This window comes from Dermochelys coriacea, chromosome 3 (genome assembly GCF_009764565.3).
Source record: "Dermochelys coriacea isolate rDerCor1 chromosome 3, rDerCor1.pri.v4, whole genome shotgun sequence".
NCBI classification, from domain to species: Eukaryota; Metazoa; Chordata; order Testudines; family Dermochelyidae; genus Dermochelys; species Dermochelys coriacea.
In genome coordinates, this window is record NC_050070.1 from 99,146,683 (window position 1) to 99,170,103 (window position 23,421).

At 40.3% G+C, this 23,421-nt stretch overlaps 1 protein-coding gene across 16 annotated transcripts in view; it reads right to left on the minus strand.

Moving 5' to 3' along the window:
- The window catches only part of PTPRK (protein tyrosine phosphatase receptor type K), a 603,062-nt gene that overhangs the window by 389,613 nt on the left and 190,028 nt on the right, over positions 1-23,421 (minus strand). For all 16 annotated transcript variants that reach the window (XM_038395504.2, XM_043510931.1, XM_043510923.1 and 13 more), the window contains exon 3: positions 805-1,076. In XM_038395504.2, the coding sequence (XP_038251432.1) occupies positions 805-1,076 (272 nt within the window). The remainder of the gene's footprint in view (positions 1-804; positions 1,077-23,421) is intronic.

Genomic DNA, 23,421 nt, shown 5'->3' on the forward strand with positions numbered 1-23,421 from the left:
CAACAGAGCCCATTTCTAGTTATTTTAATACCAACAAGGTGAAACAATTTTCAAGGTGGTGTTAAGCCTAACAGTTTTGACAATGTCCCCTTCCTACTGGTAAATTTGCAACTGAAAGCTATTCTGGAGAACTGGATTCTATTCCTGCCTTTGCCACAGAGTTGCTATGCAATGCCAATCAAATCACAAACCAAACTCACAGGGGTGTTGTGAAAATCAATGCATTAGTGTTTGGGACAGCTTAGATGATATAGTGATGAGAGCCACAGTAAAGTCCATGACAAAAGTAATAATTCTGTCTTCAAAGCACAGGGTTTGAATAGTGTATACTAAAAAAGGCATGGGACCACACTGAAAAATAAGGAGAAGACCAAATATTGAACAGCTACCCATTCAGCAAGCACCATCTATCCTGTGCATTGAATGAGGCAGGCTTCAATGGGGGGGAGGGGGGGCAATTGTTTGTGATTATGTCATTAAAGACTGTATCTTAAAGTCTGTGCACAAGGGGGAAGTGGGTTAAGAATGCGCAGGAAACCTAACTTCTGAATACTGGATTTCCAAGTTTAATAGAGTGCTTTTAACGTACCGTTTTGGACATCATACAAAACAGATTCCTTGTGAATTTAAATTTCATGTGAAAAACCCTTATCCCAAAAGAAGTGTTATATTGAATGGGAGAATAACACTTAAAATTGTATGGAAAATCTCTTTAAATACATCAGGTCTCATGGATGCCACAACCCCACATGTTGGCAGCATTTAACACCATGGCAATAAGAGGAGGATGTATTGCAGGCTTACCTGATATTCATTTGGCCAGAAGGTGCTGACAGCCAGCTCAGCTCGAAGCCAGTCCTTGCCAGTAGAGCCTGTCACATTCCAAATGGGATTAGCAAGAGGTCCCTTGTTCACCCTAACTAAGATGTTCAAGGTTCCAGGGTTCGCTCCACTCTTGCTATATAAAAGGTAACTGAAATCAATGCAGTGAGTGTCATTTTCCTTCATCGTAGGAAGCTGAAGTCGAGCCTTTTCTCCAGGATCATGGTCTGAGGAATCCACTATCATGCATGATCCTGGAGAGAGAAAGAGTTGAAGATAGATAAATGCAGGGATTCAAAACAGCTCACTCTAAAAAAGAGGGAAAGAAGATACATTGGCTGGTAGGCACTAATGTTCAAATATATTTAAAATACAATGCAAACAAAATATTGAGACTACAGGAGTAGCAACAGATTCAAGAGATTTTAGGCTACTAGCCACCCAGGGGAATCCACTGAGTTAGCCACTTAGGCAGTCTATACAAACGTGGGAAAAGAGAGGCACTTGGGAATGCGATCCACTAAAGGCAGCACACTTGGTGGGGGTAATATGTAAGCTAGGCTCACCCATCTAACAGCATCAGGTGCCTAAATCCGGACTATCAGGTGGCATGTATCTGTGCCTGCAATCCACAGCTGGGAACACTTTCCTGGAGTCAGGCATCTTAGGCATCTAAGCTAGTCCTTGCAATAATGGCAGCAACACATTCCTAACTCCACACAAAACAACTGGGGTGGGCGGACAGTCACCCTTATAACCTTTAGCTCAGGTTTCAGAGTAGCAGCCGTGTTAGTCTGTATTCGCAAAAAGAAAAGGAGTACTTGTGGCACCTTAAAGACTAACAAATTTATTAGAGCATAAGCTTTCGTGAGCTACAGCTCACTTCATCGGATGAGCTGTAGCTCACGAAAGCTTATGCTCTAATAAATTTGTTAGTCTTTAAGGTGCCACAAGTACTCCTTTTCTTTTTGCGAACCTTTAGCTCAGTAGTTATGGTACTCATCTGGGATGTTGGAGACCCCAGGTCAAATTCCTGCCTCTGCCTCATGAAGAGAAGGGATTTGAACCAGGCTTTCCCACCCCTCAGGTAAGTTCCTTAACCACTGGGCTACAGTGTCATTCTCACTATCTCTTGTCCAATGAGTAATTATTAACACAAAGAGAAATGGCTTCAACAAGAGATACTGAGAGAACCCCACATGAAAATATCCCATATTCCATCCTAAATCTGGGATTTGGTAGACTAAATCTGGGCCTTAAACACTGAAATCCCTTTTTTTTCCAGAGTAGCAGCCATGTTAGTCTGTATTCGCAAAAAGAAAAGGAGTACTTGTGGCACCTTAGAGACTAACAAATTTATTAGAGCATAAGCTTTCGTGAGCTACAGCTCTAGGCCATTCTGCCTTGCTGAATTTTCCCAGCAGTTTCAAATGGATACAGGAATCTTTTTTCTACTTCCTATCTTATACTTTTGGGTAGCACTCTTTTTGCCTGATTAAGAACTGCTACATTTCATGCCAGAGATGGCTGTGTTTCAGTGGAGAGTGAAGTGAACCATACATTTGGTATGTATAATGGTTTCTGAAGTACTTTGTGATCCTTTGGGATGAAAGGCTTTACAGATCTCAGTTATTTTCAGGGCCGTTCTGCTCTAAAGATACTAAAAATGGCACTGTGGGGTTCTAAGTTTATATCATCTCTGGACTGCCAGGTCAAAATTTGCTCAATTTACAAGTATAAATATGTTTTTTGTAATTAATACCTCAGCATTTCAATCTGGGATTACATACATTACCAGAAAAAAGGTTTTGCAGTCCAAATTACACTCTCCATTACACCTGTGTGACACTTCTCTGCAATGGGGTTCCAAAGCCACAACCAACCAGACTTGGCCCTCAACTGCAACTCGAATTATTCTGATGATTCTCAAGAGAGAAAGACACCACCTCAGTCTCTCCTGGCCTATTGGCTCAGAAGAGTTAACAATAACTGGTATTAAAAGTAGCAAAACATGTCAATAAAGTAAGCAGACAGGACTCTACATACAAACAGGGAAAGTGAGGCGGTGCATCTTTTCAGGGTAGAATATACATGCCATCGTCCCAAAAATAATCAAGTTGCTTTGTGAGGAAAGAACATGCTCTTTCCAGGGCTGACTTGTGTCAGGGTTGAAGGTTTAATGTTTGTACTAAAATGCATTTTGGACTCTTTACCCCTATGAATAAATATGAAATATTGTTAAACCACATAAAATTACTTAATTTTCCTACACGTGTTGCTATAGAGCAATGATACTGAAAGATGGCCTTATATTGAGCTAGATCGTGCAACCGTTACTCACATCTGTGAGCATTTATTCACACTAAGAGCCCCAGAGCCACATTCCTTGTGTGACTAAATTCTTACAAACAGTAAGGGCTGCAAAATCAAGCCTATTGTTAGTAATTAGTGGAACAACTGTGACAATTTTTGGTAAGCAAAAGTACTCTTTGGAGCAGTCAGGTGTATTATTTAAGTAAAATAAATTACACTATACGCCATGAGGCATTGTGTGGAAGTTTTTGAAAATGCACATGAGCTACAGGAACAATAAATTGTTAAGTTATTGATCAGTGGAAATGTCATGAAAATAGGGGGAAGGATAGTAACCTTTATGTATGAAGTAGCATAAAATCCTTCCTTGGCAGCTGTACTGGATTGCCTTACCTGTAAAGAGTTAAGCAATTCAAATAACCTAGGTGGCACCTGACCAGATGGACCAATGAGTAAAGAAGATACTTTCAAATCTGGCGGGGGAAGGATTTGTTTTTGTTCTGTATTGTTCCCTCTCCGGACGGAGGGAGAAGCCAAGCCGGTACAATATTGCCTGAAAATATACCTGAAATAATCCATCTGAAACCACAGAAACTGTGAGTAGGGCAAGGAAATACGTTAAGTTATCTTTTGTTTTGGCTTGTGAATTTTCTTGCTGCAGCTTAACTACTTTGCCTTCAGGCAAAGAAAAAAAAACCTCCAGCTGCTCTCACCTGAAAAAGAAAAAAAAAAAACAACACAACATGTCCCTCCCTGGTTTTCAAGCACCCAAAAGGAAAAAATGTGTCCTTTTAAAATCCTGAGGTCTGTGCTTCTGGTTCAAAATGATCCCACCGCTACCACCATGTCAGGGTTTCTCCCACACACACTCTGAACTCTGAGGTATAGATGGGGGGACCCACATGAAAGACCCCCTAAACTTATATTCTACCAACTTAGGTTAAAAATTCCCCAAGGCACAAATACCTTTCCTTGTCCTTGGACGGTATTACTGCCACCACCAAGTGATTTACACAAAAATTCAGGGAAGGGTCACTTGGAATCCCTATCCCCACAAAATATCCCAAGCCTCTTCACCCCCTTTCCTGGGGAGGCTTGAGCATAAACTACCAAGCAGTTGCCTTGGCAATGTGAGCACAGACCAGACCCTTTGTCTTCAGGACACTGAAATCAATCAGGTTCTTAAAAGAAGAAAGAATCACATCTGCAAAATCAGGATGGAAGGTAAAAAAAATTTCAACTCAGAGGATTCCCCTCTGGGCTCAGCTTCAGTTACAAAAATAGGAATAGAACTACCTGTGTAGCACAGGAAAAGTCAAAAGCCAAAACGAAAGATAACCTAATGCATTTCCTTGCCCTACTCACAGTTTGTGGTTTCAAATGGATTATTTCCAGGTTTATTTTCATGAGATATTGCACCTGCTTGGCTTCTCCCTCCGTCCGGAGAGGGAACACCACAGAACAAAAACAAATCCTCCCCCCCCCCCCAGATTTGAAAGTATCATTTTTTTCTCATTGGTCCTTTTGGTCAGGTGCCACCTTGGTTATTTGAACTGCTTAACCCTTTACTGGTAAGGCAATCCAGTAAAGCTGCCGAAGAGGGATTTTTTGCTATTGCATACATAAAGGTTGCTACCCTTCCGCCTATATCTATGACAGGAAATAAAAATGTTTATGTGTAAATGGGATAGTAAAATCAGCATTTGACTCATTTGTTTGATAAAACTTTCCACTGACTTGCATAGCAATTCCGCGCTGCATAATTATTCGCTAACAAAATAGAAAGCAAATGTTTTACAGACTCAAATAAATTAGTTTTTACAAAACTATGTTACTCGTGTTTTTTAATTATTATTTTGTTAATTGATCTAGGAATAAAAACCCTTTTTAAAAAAAGTTGTATACTTGATACAGCTTCAGTGCCCAGTTTATATTTGATTACCCATGTAGAACCCACCATTATGATCTCTTTACAGGCAACTTGGCAAGATTTCATTAGCTAATTACCAGCTCCTTCACTGTTACTGCTCATTTTTAAAAATGAAATGAAAGGTACTAGGATATTTAAGTTCATTATTATTACAACTCTCCAACAATTATGGTTTAAAATTGATAGACAATTGTGCATTGATGGTTCCTAGCATTGTTACTATAATGGACTCACTGGCATTCAGCTGTTATGCCTGTTGGCTCTAGAGTAAACTTCAAAAGACTATTTGGAACCTACCTTTTAGCTCAGAGATACTGTTGAAATCATTTGGTGGTTTCTGGTTAGTGCAGTTTGACATAACTTATTGTCACAGTTTTGGTGATAAATACTACTCATTTGGCCTGTAAATGTGTTCACTACCATCTCTTTTGCTAATTTCGGATTAGAAGCAAGAAAGCAAAAAATACATTAAGATTCTGTTTTACAACACAAGCACAAAGACTCCTTCAGCCAACTACAGTGGTTGAACTTGCCTCTAACAAAATGCCTTCCGTAATTACCTTTACTTTACAAATACTTTTAAATAAGGGGCAAACCATCACCATTTTTCCAGCAGAATGGAGGTTTTATTAAACATTCTGATAGCTACAGCATAGGAGTAGATCAAACCCTTTCTGACTTTACTTACACACCCAGTGGAACAAATTGAGCTTAGGAGAGAACTGTAGTTTGCTGCATATTCAGCATAAAGGTAAAAGAACTGAAAAGCATAAGTAACAAACCAAGTCATAACTCATCTTTGGTACAAGTAGTTATAGTACATGTAATAAACTACTGTCAAGCGATTAAAAAATTAACTGCGATTAATCATGAGATTAATTGCATTGTTAAACAATAGAATACCATTTATTTAAATATTTTTGGATGTTTTCTACATTTTCAAATATATTGATTTCAATTACAACACAGAATAAAAAGTATACATTTCTCACTATATTTTTTACTACACGTATTTGCACTGTAAAAAACAAAAGAGAGTACTGTAGTGCAATCTCTTTTTGATGAAAGTTGAACTTACAAATGTAGAATTATGTAAAAAAAAAGACTGCATTCAAAAATAAAACTAAATGTAAAATTTTAGCACCTGCAAGTCCACTCAGTCCTACGTCTTGTTCAGCCAATCACTCAGACAAACAAGTTTGGTTACATTTTGCAGAAGATAATGCTGCCCGCTTATCGTTTACGTCAACTGAAAGTGAGATAGGCATTCTCATAGCACTGTTGTAGCTGGCATTGTAAGATATTTACATGCCAGATGCTCTAAAGATTCATATGTCCCTTCATGCTTCAACCAATATTCCAGGGGACATGAATCCATGCTGATGACGGGTTCTGCTCAATAACGTTATTTATCTACATATCTGCATTTATCTACATATGTTCATCCTCCAGCATAACATGAAATGCTCCAGACAGCACTTGTAACCATTTGTCACAAAGCCAAAACATCTGTTCAACATTCTGCAAACTACTTCTTTCCCCCCTTTTTTAACAGACTATCCCATGAGAATGCAGAACCCTTCAACCGCCACTTCCTAAACTGCTCTAAGGAAACAAATTCAAACCAGGAATCAATGCCAGTGTAAACGCCTCATCAAATTTATATCTTTGAAAAATGTTGCTGACGATATCTGTTTTAAATATTCTTATATTGCAAAGGTGAAAAATTATATTGCATTTACATTGGCATTGATTCCTGGTTTGAATATAAAAAAAAATAAAAAAACACTGCCTTAAGAAGACAAGGCTGAACTTAAACAGTAGATATTCCCCTAAGTTAATTTTTAAGGCAATGGGTTGCAACGTTTAAAGAACAATATGCAACATAAATCCACATTCCAAGAATTTATTCTATATGGAGACTACTATTTTTGTACAATGCCAACAGATATTAGTTGTCCTACACAAAAGGTTTATAATTACAAATCCATTAAAATGCATTTAATGTGATTGTAAAGAAATCATTAATTCACCCACTTGGAACATGAGTGGCTGGCGCAGGATCACGCTATTGGCAGATGCGGATGAACTGCAGGACCCCAATCCTGCAAGCACTCATGTATGTGCTTAACTTTACTAGGGTTGCCAAGTGCCCACTTTTCAACAAGTCCAGTCAAAAAGAGGACCTGGCAGTGTCCAGTCAGAACTACTGACCGGACACCAAAAGAGTGGCTACCCCAAGGTCAGGAAAGGCTCTGGGTAATTAACTTGCACCAGCCCCTGCTCAGCCAGGGTCGCCTTCTACCTGCAGGCAGACTCCTTGTCATGCTGCATCAGCTCCCGTATCAGCCCCAAAGCGGAGGGAAACCAGCTTGGGGAAGGAGATGGAATGGAGAAGAGAAGTAAGTGAGGGGGGGAAGACCTGGAGGGGTGGGGGAGAAGAGGCAGAGCAGGGGCAGGGCCTCAGAGGTCCAGTTACCAGCAATTAGAAAGGTGGCAACCCTAAATTTAACCCGCATGGGCAGCCCTCAGTGAAGACAACAAAACACACACAAGAAGTCAATAGGCCTACCCAAGTGTGTAAAGTGCACACATACATGCTTGCAGAATCAGGGCACTTTACACCTATGCAGAAATGTACATTTCACAAGCTTCATCAGTTATGAAGTGAAACTAATTGTAATTGTGTTAGAAAAGAAAATAACTCTAGCAGTTTTTAAAAAAAATATTTTAAACTAACTATTAACACATAATTTCATTCTTTTATCATATATCTAAGAAGTGGACTTAGCTGAGTAGGTAGTAAACAATTCATAACACTCCCCACTCGCCTCCCCCCAGGATGGGTAAAAACCAATGATTTTTTTAATCAGTTTTTTTTTAATTGAAATTGGATTTTTTTGATAAAATGCTTTATGAGGAAAAAACCTATCTAACCATCATTTTAATTAGGATACATTAAGATCAACGGTATCTCATCATGGAATAGGGATTATAAATTCTAATTCTATAGTATGAGAAATGTTGAAGAAATGTTAAAGTAATGTTTAAGAAAAGTTTTGTAAATGAGTTTCAATTGTTCATGGATTAGTGACCCAATCTTATGGGGTTCCAAAGGCTTCTGTATAGATTAGTTAGGTTAATCTTTCTATCTACCCAATGGCAGGTTTCAGAGTAGCAGCCGTGTTAGTCTGTATTCGCAAAAAGAAAAGGAGTACTTGTGGCACCTTAGAGAGCTTATGCTCTAATAAATTTGTTAGTCTCTAAGGTGCCACAAGTACTCCTTTTCTATCTACCCAATGGGACTCAGTGCTCAGTTTAGAAGACACCATCAGAAATGCTTAGTTTTGCAGTTCTCAAACTGGATTTGTGTCTCCAGAGGTAACATGCTTGTTAACATTTAAGCAAAAATGTTTGAAAATAAATAGTATATAGAGGTGAGAAATGACAAACCTCAACTCTATTGTTCCGCTGCAAATTTGTGTACACAGAGTTAATCCCTTAGCTCTCTCTAAAAGTGCAAAGTTTCAAAAAGTTCAATGAATAGAAGATTGTTGGGGGCGGAATAGATCTGGAACAGGAGAAGAAGTCTGGAGATAAATGTGAGAAACGAGGGACATATGCTTGTTTTGTTAAAATATTATATGTTTGCTGTTGAAGAAAAAAATCCAGAATACTAAACATTGTTGTTTTAGTTAAATAAAACAATTTAAATGTCTGTCTGGTGATGTTCTCCTCTTAATACAACGTGGCAAGAAAATCCTCCGAATATTGATGGTTAACCTCTTGAATTGGAGATAGTTCACCGCCCAGTGACTTCATAAATATCTGCTTCATTTACCTTTGGTAAATGAAATAACCAAACAATCATTCATTTTCTGATATATCTGTAAAACTAATCTGAAAAGTTTTCAAAATACATCACTGTTTAAAAATGTAGTGTACACCTTCTAAAAATGAAACCTACATGAAGAATACGTATTAAGGTTATAACAACCAGCAAAAATACACAATTTGATTTAAATCAAATCCACCCTGCCTCCCATATACTGTTTACATACAAGTTATGAGATTTTTGAAGTTATGTACATTGAACTGCACATGCAAATTAGTGCACCTGAGTAAGTCAGGTATTTGCATGTCCCCAGGTCCAATAAGATACCTATCTGGCCCTGTGCAGGGGCAAATAACCTATTTATAATTGCATAAGGTGCTCCTATGCACAGTTGTACTTTGAAAGTTAAATTAAGAGTATCTTAGCACTACAAAGTCAATAGATTTAAGGTCATTACTGCTTTTAATAAAAAAAATGGCACATTTAACAGGACCAGTTAACATTGCTGACCAATAAACTGGGCGATGAATAATGGCCATAATTACTGGCAGTCGTGTGAAACTAGTAAAGCAAGGGAGGAGAGGATATAACTGAGATTAAATAACATAACATATATTAAACAATAATATTAAATAACAGATTACACCAATATTAACTACTGATTAGAGCATATTTTACAAGAGGAGACAAAATAGCTTGGCTGGTTTAGCCTAACAAAACAAAGGCTAAGAAAGGATGTGATTGCTCTCTATAAATGCATCTGAGGAGAGTGAACACCAGGAAGGGAGAAGAGCTATGCAAAGTAAAGGATAATATTGGCACAAGACAAAATGGGTATAAAATGGTATAATAAATTTAGTCTGGAAATTAGACTAAGATTCTGGAACAGCTTCCCAGTAGAAGTCATCTATTTTGCCTCTGGTCAGGAGGGATTTTATATCACTGTATACAGAAAGGTGGTTATCCTTCCCTTTATATTTATGACACAAGGTTTGCCCAAATCAATGATAAGGAGCATCCCCACTCATTAGTTGGCATTTAGACAGCATTTAGAAATAGGTTAGCAGGTTCATTTTCAAAATACTTTGTACAATTGTATCACCATGCCTGTATCTTAATATGCCTGGAAATTTAGCTATTTCTCCTGAAAACATTAAAAATAGTCAATGTTAACAAGATTAACATTGCGGGAAATACTGCAAAAGGCCTCTGAAATTTGTGAGAACAAGAAAGATTTTTGCCTCCTGTTCTCAACTGCTGCGCCATTCCTTCTTCACAGCATTGAGGAATTGCTGTTGCCTTGTTTTAATTTCTTTACAAGCTGCTGGAAATCAAAGAGAATACCACAATCACCAATTTAAACATAGCTGTGCTATTCCCTTCCAATTTCTCAGAGTTGAGATGGAAATTAAGACAAGACTAATTTGCTGCAGAAAGTCTGAATTTGCTGGAGAGAGAACATACAGGACATAGAATGGGGTAGCAGAGAGAGGAGGAATGCAGGAAGGAACTGGAATATACGTGTTTTTTTTTCTTTTACATTCACAATAGATACAAATTGGGAGTTTTAGAAATAGACTTAAAATAATTTATCAGAAAGTTAAGCTACAATGGATGTGGAATGGAATACTCCACTTATCTCAACAGAGAAACCTGAACTAGTGGTCAGCTGAGCCATCATGCCACAGCTCACTCCAAAGCAAAGTCAAAGTACTGTACATTGGCACAATAAGGAAAGGAGAAGTACTAGTGAGTGCTTTGAGTTCTCCAAATATATTGTCTTTGCAGATCAATACTGAAGCTGGCAAGACAAAGGCAGTTTGCTAGCTGGTGAGTATCTCTGGGGCACTTCTATCTTGCTACTAATTAATTTTGAGGGGCAAAAAGGAGCACTTTTCTGTGCTGGGAACTTGTCATCGAGTTTATAAGAATATAAGAACGGCCATACTGGGTCAGACCACAGGTCCATCCAGCCCAGTATCCTGTCTACTGACAGTGGCCAATACCAGGTGCCCCACAGGGAGTGGGCCTAAGAGGTAATGACCTAGTGATCTCTCTCCTGTCATCCATCTCCACCCTCTCACAAACAAAGACTAGGGACACCATTCCTTACCCATCCTGGTTAACAGCCATTAATGGACAACCTCCATGAATTTATCCAGTTCTCTTTTAAACCCTGTTATAGTCCTAGTCTTCACAACCTCCTCAGGCAAGGAGTTCCACAGGTTGACTGCGCTGAGTGAAGAACTTCCTTTTGTTTTAAATCTCCTACCCAATAATTTCATTTGGTGGCCCCTAGTTCTTATATTATGGGAACAAGTAAATACCTTTTCCTTATTCACTTTCTCCACACCATTCATGATTTTATATACCTCTACCATATCCCCTTAGCGTCCTCTTTTCCAAGCTGAAAAGGCCTAGCCTCTTTAATCTCTCCTCATATGGGATCCATTCCAAACCCCTAATCATTTTAGTTGTCCTTTTCTGAACCTTTTCTAATGCCAGTATATCTTTTTTGAGATGAGGGGACCACATCTGTACGCAGTATTCAAGATGTGGGCGTCCCATGGATTTATATAAGGGCAATAAGATATTCTCAGTCTTATTCTCTATCCCTTTTTTAATGATTCCTGTTTGCTTTTTGACTGCTGTTGCACACTGTGTATTCATCTTCAGAGAACTATCCACGATGACTCCAAGATCTTTCTCCTGATTTGTTGTAGCTAAATTAGACCCCATCATATTGTATGTATAATTGGGGTTATTTTTTTCCAATGTGCATTACTTTACATTTATCCACATTAAATTTCATTTGCCATTATGTTGCCCAATCACTTAGTTTTGTGAGATCTTTTTGAAGTTCTTCACAGTCTGCTTTGGTCTTAACTATCTTGAGCAGTTTAGTATCATCTGAAAACTTTACCACCTCTCTGTTTACCCCTTTCTCCAGATCATTTATGAATAGGACTGGTCCTAGGACTGACTCTTGGGGAACACCACTAGTTACCCCTCTCCATTCTGAAAATTTACCATTTATTCCTACCCTTTGTTTCCTGTCCTTTAACCGGTTCTCAATCCATGAAAGGATCTTCCCTCTTATCCCATGACAACTTAAGTTGCAAAAGAACCTTGGTGAGGGACCTTGTCAAAGGCTTTCTGGAAATCTAAGTACACTGTGTCCACTGGATCCCTTTGTCCACATGTTTGTTGACCCCCTCAGAGAACTCTAATAGATTAGTAAGACATGATTCCCCTTTACAGAAACCATGTTGACTTTTGAGCAACAATTTATGTTCTTCTATGTGGCTGACAATTTTATTCTTTACTATTGTTTCAACTAATTTGTCCAGTACTGACATTAGACTTACCTGTCTGCAATTGCCAGGATCACCTCTAGAGCCCTTCTTAAATACTGGCGTTACATTAGCTATCTTCCAGTCATTGGGGACAGTAGCTGATTTAAAGGACAGGTTACAAAACATAGTTAATAGTTCCGCAATTTCACATTAGAGTTCTTTCAGAACTCTTGGGTGAATGCCGTCTGGTCCTGGTGACTTGTTACTGTTAAGTGTCTCAAGTAATTCCAAAACCTCCTCTAGTGACATTTCAATCTGTGACAATTCCTCAGATTTGTCACCTACAAAGACGGCTCAGGTTTGGGAATCTCCCTAACATCCTTAGCCATGAACACTGAAGCAAAGAATTCACTTAGTTTCTCCGCGATGACTATCTTCTTTAACTGCTCCTTTTGTATCTCGATCATCCAGGGGCCCCACTGGTCATTTAGTAGGCTTCCTGCTTCTGATGTACTTAAACATTTTGTTATTATCTTTTGAGATTTTGGCTAGCTGTTCTTCAAACTCCTTTTTTGCTTTTCTTATTACATTTTTACATTTAATTTGGCAGTGTTTATACTCCTTTCTATTTACCTCACTAGGATTTGACTTCCACTTTTTAAAAGATGCCTTTTTATCTCTCTCTGCTTCTTTTACATGGTTAAGCCAAGCCCTCGTGGCTCTTTTTTAGTTCTTTTACTGTGTTTTATTAATTTGGGGTATACATTTAAGTTGAGCCTCTATTGTGGTGTCTTTGAAAAGTGTCCATGTAGCTTGCAGGGATTTCACTCTAGTCACTGTACCTTTTAATTTCTGTTTAACTAACCTCCTCATTTTTGCATAGTTCCCCTTTCTGAAATTAAATGCCACATGTTGAGCTGTTGAGGTGTTCTTCCTACCACAGGAATGTTAAATGTTATCATATTATGGTCACTATTTCCAAGCGGTCCTGTTATAGTTACCTCTTGGACCAGATTCTGCGCTCAACTCAGGACTAGATTGGGAGTTGTCTCTCTCCTTATGGGTTCCTGTACCAGCTGCTCCAAGAAGCAGCCATTTAAAGTATCAAGAAATTTTGTCTCTGCACTTCATCCTGAGGTGACATGTACCCAATCAATATGGGTATTGACCACTATTATTGAGTTTTTTATTTTGATAGCCTCTCTAATCTCCCTTAGCATTTCATTGTCACTATCTCTGTCCTGGTCAGGTGGTCAATAATAGATCCCTACTGTTATATTCTTATTAGAGCATGGAATTACTATCCATAGAGATTCTATGGAACATGTGGCTTCATTTAAGATTTTTATTTCATTTGATTCTACATTTTCTTTCACATATAGTGCCACTCCCCACCCCCGCCACAACCTGTTCTGTCCTGCCGATATATTTTGTACCCCAGAATGATTGTATCCCATTGATTGTCCTCACTCCACCAGGTTTCTGTGATGCCTATTATATCAATATCCTCCTTTATCACGAGGCACTCTAGTTCACCCATCTTATTATTTAGACTTCTAACATTTGTGTAGAAGCACTTTAAAAACTTGTCAATGTTTATTTGTCTGCCCTTTTCTGATGGGTCAGATTCTTCATGTGAATGTTTGTCTGATCTGGCCCATACTTTGTCCTCTTTCATCCCCTCCTCCTGATTAAAACCTAGAGAATCTCTATCAATAGACTCTCCAAGAGAAGTCTCTGTCCGATCCATGTGCGCCTCTGCAGCAATCAGCTTTCCCCCATCTCTTAGTTTAAAACTGCTCTGCAACCTTTTTAACGTTAAGTGCCAGCAGTCTGGATCCACTTTTGGTTTAGGTGGAGCCCATCCTTCCTGTATATAGGCTCCCACATCCCAAAGTTTCCCCAGTTCCTAATAAATCTAAACCCCTCCTCTCTACACCATCATCTCATCCACACATTGAGACTCCTAAGCTCTGCCTGCCTACATGGAACTGGTAGCATTTCTGAGACTGCCATCACAGAAGTCCTGGATTTCAGTCTCTTTCCTAGCAACCTAAATTTGGCCTCCAGGGCATCTCTCCTACCCTTCCCAACGTCATTGGTACCTACTTGTACCACGACCACAGGCTCCTCCCCAGCACTACATATAAGTCTATCTAGATGCCTCGAGAGATCCACAACCTTCGCACCAGGCAGGCAAGTCACCATACAGTTCTCCCGGTCATCACAAACCCAGCTATATACGTTTCTAATGATTGAATCAACACCTGCCTTTTACTAATGACTGGAGTTTCCTCCCCCCGGAGAGGTAACCTCAATGCGAGAGGATATCCCAACATCATCTGGAAAGAAGGTTCCAACTATGGAAAGGTTTCCCTCTGCTCTCCTTCTCTGGGCCTTTCATCCTCCTTAACAGCACAGGGGCTGTCTGACTGGAGGTGGGACAAATCTACCGTGTCCCAGAAAGCCTCATCAACATACCTCTCTGCCTCCCTTAGCTCCTCCAGTTCTGCCACCCTGGCCTCCAAAGGCTGTACACGACCTCTGAGGGCCAGGAGCTCCTTGCACCGAATGCACACATATGCCACCCGCCCACAGGGCAGGTAATCATAAATGCTATACTGAGTGCAACGAACAGGATAGCCTCTGTTGCCAGGCTTCTGCCTGCATTTTTTCCTACAGTTACTTAAGTTAATGATAGAGTTTTTGTTTAAATCAAGAAGTTTTGATTATAGTTTAGTGTAAAAGTTTTAAAGAATGGCAAGTGTACCTTACCCCCTTCCCACTCCCCTTCTAAACTCCCTCTCGAAACGCCTTTTAGCGGCCCCTGGTCGCTTGCTCACTGCTTTATAAAGCCCTGGCCTCCTTGATAGCCCCACCCCTGACTAAGGCTCAGCCAATGAACAGAGGTTTCTAGATTTCAAACCTTGTTTAGAAGCTCACAGCTTCCAACTGCTGGCCACAGCACACGGTCCTTCAAAGAGACAGACAGACAGACAGACAAGCTCAGCACACAGCATGTAACCCCCAAACACACACACACACACACTACAGACAGCCACTTACCCCAAGGGTCCCATATTTGCTCCTTCTTCACTTGGAGAACTCCCTCTCGAAACTCCCTGTTAGTTTGGTAGGACTCTAGCTAGTTTACTGGATTGATGTGTTTGAAATCTAGGCTTGGTTGCCGACTGGTTAGGGGAAGTTGCTCAGCAGATAGGTGAGCTAGTACCTGACTTCTAGCAGGGCTCTTTGAAGTGAAATTAGTGCAGCTTCTGATTGGATAGGCCAACAACTAAAGAAAGCTGATTGAGATGGGGTGAGTCACCCATTCCAGCTGCATTTAGGACCCAGGCTTTTAAGAGCATGCAGGCTCCTAGTGGCTGGGGAGACAAAGGCAGCTGGGAGATTAAGGGAGTTAGCTAGCTGAGTTCACCAGAAGAGGACAGCAGGGAGATAGATTTTATTTTCCCCTCCCACCCCCTAGCTTGCAGGTGCACTACCAGGGAGAACTCACACCATCACTGCCTGCACCTGCGGCGAAGCAGGCATTCTGACCTCAGAGACTTCTACCCTGATCCCGGTCTTGACCTGCTGAGAATGTAGCCCTAATGTTCCCACCCATGATAGACAGGCAGAGGGGAACCATCAAGTGTGAGAGGTATCTGCTGGTGGAAACCCTAGGAGAGCAGGTAAGAGAACTGCAGAAGGAGGTAGCTCATCTGCACAGCATACAGGACCAACAGGACTTCATTAACAGAATGCACATGAAAAAAGAAAAGGAGTACTTGTGGCACCTTAGAGACTAACACATTTATTTGAGCATAAGCTTTCATGAGCTACAGCTCACTTCATCGGATGCATTTGGTGGAAACACCTGGGATGGAGGGTGCTAACCAACCAGAAAAGACTAGAGTAGCACCAAACGAGGAAGCAGAACCATCTGCTGACCATCTCACACATTAACAGTGCTCCACCTCCCATCTAGGTCTCCAATCCATTGAAATCAAGAACTGATATGCTGCACTGGCAACAGGAGGAAAGGAGTAGACCTCAATGGCTCATGAAAAGGAGCCCTCTGACCACAAAGCTGGGAGGCTCATGGTCACCACACAGAAAAGACAAAGTAGGGTTTTGGTGGTGGATGGGGAATCCCTGATGTGATGTCCTAGGAGGTGAGCTGCCTGCCTGGAGGCTGCATCAGAGATATCACAAAAATGCTGCCAAGACTTTTCCATCCCTCTGACACTATCCTATGCTGCTCATCCATGAGGACACTAATGATGCTGCCACGCATGACCCAGAGGAGATTAGCAGTGACTACCAGTCACTGGGAGCAAGGGTGAAGGAGACAGGGACACAGATGGTGTTCTTGTCCATCTTCCCAGTTGAGGTCAGGGGCCAGGCAGGGACATGTGCATCCTGGAAGTGAACACATGGCTGTGCAGATGATGTCAACAGAAGGTAATCTTTGGAAACAGACTCATCAACCTAGTGAGGAGTGCTTTAAACTAGGTTCAAAGGGGGCAGGAAACAAAAGCCCATAGGTAGGTATAAAAAAGTGACCTTAGAGAGCTAGATGTTGCGGGGGGGGGGGGGGGGGGGGATGAAAAGTTACAACAGGATCATAGGAGCAATACAAGAGAAAATAGTGAAGGAAAACTGCTCAACACCTTACATGTCTCCACATAAATGCAAGGAGTATGGAAAACAAACATGAGGAACCGGAAGTATTAGTACATAAGCTAAATTATAACTTAATTGGCATCACTGGGTGGATAAATCTCACAACAGGAGGTGAATAGCTTGTTCAGAAAGGCTAAACGGGAGAAAAGAGGAGGTTCTGCATTATGCATCCACTACTGGTTATACAACCGTTCTGAACAATAGTTACAACCATAACCATATACAACTGTTCTGAAGTCCAGAAGGAGGTGGGGGCAGACCAGTTGAAAGTCTGAGAGAAGCTAAATGGGGGGGGGGGAGAACCAGGGGTGATGTCATGAAGAGAATCGACTACAGACCATCAAATCAGGAGGAGGAGGAGGTGGAACAAACAAATATCCAAAACACAAAATGTGGTAATAATGAGGGAATGAAACTACCCAGACATCTGTTGGAACAGTAATAAAGCAAAACAAAATGTCCAGTAAGTTCTTGGAATGTACTCTGGACAACTTATTACAGAAAGTGGAGAAAGTAACCAGGACAATAGTCATCTTAGACTTGATTCTGACTAACAGGAAGGAATTGATTGCAAATCTGAAAAAGGAAGGCAATTTGGGCAAAAGTGATCATCAAATGACAGATTTCATGATTCTAAGGAAGGGAGGGAGGGGACAGACAGCAGCAGAATAAGGAAAATGGACTTAATAAAAGCAGACTTTAACAAACTGAAAACTGGTAGGTAAGGTCCCATGAGAAGAAACACTAAGGGGAAAAAGGAGTTCTGGAGAGCTGAAGCTTCTTAAGGAGACAATATTAGTTTGCAGTTTTGCCTTTATCCCAAAAGGAAGGAAAGACAGGATGAATAGTAAGAGACCAACATAGCTCCAACAGGAGCTCTTTGATTACCTGAATATGTAAAAAGGCATCCTACAAAAAAGTGGAAACATGGACAAATAGCTATGGATAAATGCAAAAGAACAGCACAAGCTTCCACAAACAAATCAGAAAGGCTAAGACACAAAATGCCTAGCAAGGGACATAGAAGGCAATAAAAAGAGGTTCTACAAACACATTAGGAGCAAGAGAAAGGTGAAGAAAAGTATAGGTTCACTACTTAGCAAGGAAGGAGAGTAACAGAAAACACCAAGAAAGCTGAGGTGTTTACTGCTTATTTTTCTTCAGTCATCATTAAAAAGGTAGATTGTGACCAGATAATTAAGGCAATTAACATTAACAACAAGAGGAAAGGAACACAATCCAGAATAGAGAAAAAACAGGCTAAATAATATATAGATAAGTTAGATGTATTCAGGTTGGCATGGCCTGACCAATTTCACCCTAGCACAGATAAGAAACTACCTGAGACAATCTCGAAACCATTAGTGAATCTCTTCGAGACTTCACGGAGTGTGGGTTGAAATCCCAGAGGACTAGAGTAGAGCCATTATACTACCTTGCTTTAAAAGGGGAAATAAAAAGAGTACCCAGGGAATTACAGACCAGTCACAGCCTAACTGCAAACACCGGAAAAGATACTGGAACAAATCATTAAACAATCAATTTGTAAGCACCTACAAAAAAGTCAACATAAATTTGTCAAGAACAAATCATGCCAGCCTTATTTCCTTCTCTGATAGGGTTACTGGCCTAGTGGATTGAGGGGAAGCAGAAGACATGATATATTTTGATTTTCGATAGGCTTCTGACACAATCCTACATGGCATTCTCATATGTAAACCACAGAAATGCAGTCTACAGAAAATACTATCAGGTGGGAGCATATCTGGATGAAGACCGTACTCAAAAAGTAATTGTCACCGGTTCACTGTCAAAGTGGGAGGACGTATTCCTCAGGGGTCTATCCTAGGTCCGGTACTATTCAATATTTTCATTCATGAAATGGATAATGGAATGGAGAGAATGCTTATGCAATTTGCAGATGACACCAAGCTGGGAGGGGATGCAAGCTCTTTAAAAGACAGGACTAGAATTGTAACTGACCTTGACAAATTAGAGAATTGTGTTGAAATCAATAAGATGAAATTCAGAGCAGACAAGTACAAAGAACTACACGTGGGGAGGAAAAATCAAATACACAAATAAAAAATGGGAAAAAACTGGCTAGGCAATAGTACTGCTGAAAATGATTTGGGGGTTATAGTGAATCACAAATTCAGTACGACTCAACAATGAGATGCAGTTGTGAAAAAGGCTAAAATAATTGTGGGGTGTATTACCAGCAGTGTCATACATATGTGAGGCACGGGAAGTAAATGTCCTCCTTTACTCAGATCTGGTGAGGCCTCAGCTGGAGCACTGTTTCCAATTCTAGGTGCCACACACTTTAGGAAAAAGTGGACAAATTAGAGTGTCCAGAGGAGAGCAACAAAAATGATAAAAGATTTAGAAAACCTGATCTGGGAGGAAAGGTCAAAAAACTGGCATGTTTAGTCTTCAGAAAGAAGTCTGAGGGGGGACCTGATAAGAATCTTCAAATATGTTCAGGGCTGTTATAAACAGGATGGTGATCAACTGTTCTCCATGTCCACTGACAGTAGAACAAATAGTAAAGGGCTTAATCTGCAACAAGGGAAATTTAGGTTAGATATTAAGAAAAACTTTCTAACTTCAAGGATAGTTAAGCACTGGAATAGGCTTTCCAAAGGAGTCTGTGGAATCTGCATCATTGGAGGGTTTTAAGAACAAGATGGACAAATCCCTGGATGATCTTGATTTACTTGGTCCTGCCTCAGTGCAGGGGCTAGACTAATGACCTCTCAAGGTCCCTTCCAGCCCTTCATTCTATGATTCTATGAACAGTGTCACATGCCTTGCCCAGTTCATAATCATGCTAAGAGAACTTTTACTAATAGTAAAAAAAAAAAAAAAAAAAAAAAAAAAAAAAAAATTAAAAAGGCACACACAACTCCTTTCCTAGAGCCATCTAAAGTAGAGGGTACAAAGGAGCCTCTCCTGCTAACTATTTCTGAGTCCACTGGCTGCAGCAGCTACAGAATTTCTTTTCCCCTTATTTCCACCAGCTATGGATATGGGAATATGATAGAGGTCTATAAAATCTTGAGTGGCATGGAGAGAGTGAAAAAGGAAGTGAACATAAGAACGGCCACACAGGGTCCGACCAAAGGTCCATCTAGCCCAGTATCCTGTCTTCCAACAGTGGCCAATGCCAGGTGCCCCACAAGGAATGACCAGAACAGGTAAACATCAAGTGATCCATCATCCTGTTGCCTATTCCCAGCTTCTGGCAAACAGAAGCTAGAGACACCATCCCTGCCCATCCTGACTTATTTACGTTATTTATTCCTTCACATAACATAAGAACTAAGTGTCACCCAATAAAATTAATAGGCAGCAGGTTTTAAACCAAACACAATGAAGTACTTCTTCATACAATGCACAGTCAACCTGTGGAACTCATTGCCAGGCGATGTTGTGAAGGCCAAAACTATAACAGGGTTCAAAAAAGAATTAGATAAATTCACGGAGGATAGGTCCCATCAATGGCTATTAGCCAGGATGGGCAGGGATGCAACAACATGCATGAAGTGTCCCTAGCCTCTGTTTGCCAGAATGTAGGAGTGGATCACTCTATGATTGCCTGTTCTATTCATTCCCTCTGAAGCACCTGGTGTCAACCACTGTCGTAAGACAGGATACTAGGCTAGATGGACCATTGGTCTAACCCAGTATTGCCGTTATGTTCTTGTATTATGTTCTTAACTAAAACTTTAAAAATTTAAAGTTGTAAAGCCCAGTTTTCCTGTATGTCTGTTTTGAGTTTCTTGACCTTGATTTTAGGGGATGGGATAAGGTGGGTTATTTTAGTTTCTTTAGGCTGTTTATTGGTTTGGGCCTTTCACCCTAACTTTTTGCTATGGTTGCAAATATCTAGCTTGCAACAAACTGTAAAACCTGTGACAATAAAAGGTCAGTGACTGACCATTATGACAGAAGCTTGAAGTGTCTATGCAAAAGACATGGTTTTAAAGCATGCTTCCTTGTATAGCCTTTTTCAGATAGGGTGACCAGAAAGCAAATGTGAAAAATCAGGACAGGGGATGGGGGTAATAAGAGCCTATGTAAGAAAAAGACCCAAAAATCAGGACTATCCCTATAAAATCAGGACATCTGGTCACCCTATTTCCAGCAGACCATAGAGAAAAGGGCCAGAAAACTCAAGCGCCTCCTTTACAGAAAAGGCTGTATCCACCACTAAAATCAAATCCCTCTGTACAGGTCCCCCCCCCCACACACACACACACGCACAGGATCTTTGTTTTTTAGAATGTAAAGAGAAAAGAAAAAACTGACACTACTTTGAGGCAGGTAGACCCACTGTAAAGAAGATGACAGCTCTGTACATTGTAGCTTTGAGCATCCATTATTTGTCATGGCACTGTTCCCAATACTCAAAAGCTAACATCACTACAGTGCAAAGAAATATGGAATTTGGCATTGAAAACATTGCATCAGTTTCTGCAAGTGCGTCTCACTGACGGTACGAAAGAGAGTGACAGATATTTAGGTCAATGATTCTCAAACTATTACTTATCCAGCCAACCTTTCAAGGCCTAAGCATTTTCCCATCACCTTTTTCAAGAGAAGACTGCTTTAAATAATAGTAGCAACCTGAGTTCCTTCCAACATAACACAAACACGCTTGAGTGGCAGTCGTGTACAGTCTTTTGAAAACAAAACGACGCAGATCCCCCCATTTTGTAAGACTTAGAAGTACATTAAATCCAATTCCTCCTGAACTTTAGTACATACAAATTTAAATATATTACTGCTTCTTTTTGCCCATTTTCTAATACCAGAACAAATTGTTACTTTTTTCAGTTGAAGATGATGTTTCCTGGAAAAATAAGACTTTTTTCCCAACAAGTTTAAAAATCAAAATATAAACTAATATGTGATTGAAATCACATTTATACCACACCTCCTATTTCAGGGTTTCCCTAAGCCTGATCCTACTGTTTCTTCCTTGAGTACAGGAAAATTTCTTGGGTCTCCTCAGTATTTTTACCAAGGCAGGGATGGTCTCTAAAAGGACTGCACTGAATGAGTAATACATTTTGGAAACTTCCTAAACACAGAACTGAGTCATCTATCATTATAAATATCTTGGCCAAGTTTTCCCTTTGCAATTAGCTAATGGACCAAAAAAAAAGTATTTATTACATAATTCCACAGCTACTGTGACCATACATCTGATTTTTCAATCTAGATCTGTTCTAGGAGCCTTTTTTGAGATAACTGACATTCTTTATTTTCATTGAATTAATGAAAACATTTCCGTCAATGTCTGTCCAAGATGCATTGCTAGACAGAATAGAATTTGTTCTGTGTTTACAAGGAACAGTCATGCCGTACATCATAGCAGATGTAGTCTAGACAGGGAGCCCAGCCCTTACTGAGAAACAGCAGCATAAAGCACCCAAACAACAACTCCCAATAAGGCACCAAGACAGTTCAGATAGGCGCAGATTAATGAATTGACCTGAAATGAAAGGCTTCAGTTGAGTTCACCAAACCAACATTTTGGTCCAGGTCAACCCAACACTAAACAAGACATTTTGGGTTTTTTTCTGATGGGAAAAAAAAAACAAACAAACAAAAAAACAACCTAGAAGCGAGTCATTCTCGGCTGGCTTGGGGCACAGGGGCAGGACCAGAGTCCTGGCTCTGGGCTCCCCTCCCCGCAAGATGGACTTGCCCTATGCTGTGTTCCTGTTGACTAATAAACCTTCTGTTTCACCGGCTGGCTGAGAGTCACTGCTGATTACGGAGTTGGGGTGCAGGGCCTTCTGGCTTCCCCAGGAGCCACGCCAGGGCGGACTCGCTGAGGGAAGCACAAGGGGATGCTGAATGCTCTGAGGTCAGACCCAGGAAGGTTGAAGCTATGTAAGCTTCTTGCCCAATTTTTCAGAAACTGCACTTTCCATCAAACTCCAGATTAGCTCTAAAAATAGGTGTGTATTGCAAAAGTGTTCTGATAGATAACCAGAAGTCTCTGGCTCTGACAAGTAACCAGAAGGAGACAATTTCCAAGGCACAAGCCACTGACTGAGAATCAGCCATCAGATATAGAGAATTCAAACTTACCACTGACAGCAAGAGATTCCTAGATACTCTTAACTACTGTGGTGGGAAGGATAGAGAAATGACTATATCACCCCACCTCAGCCACTCAATGCTAATTCATTATTGCATCTTACTCAAAAATGGCCAGTGCAGAGAACTGAGCACAGATATTGTGTGCATGTACCACTCAGGAAACAGATACTTTTTGCAACAATTGGAGATTCTGCGTGGTCCTTACAAGAGAGTAGGAATCCTGGCGATGACAAATGTGTGGATGATCACTGAAAGGTCTTCAGTAGAGAAGATGATCCGAGATCTCTTGGCCAGCAATGGATAGAATAGGACCCTAGGCGGTGTATACACTCACTTAGGATGAGGCAGATACTATCTGCTCCCATTCATTTAAATGGTTTAAAACCTCATTAAGCATTTATGCTTTTAAAATTTAAATA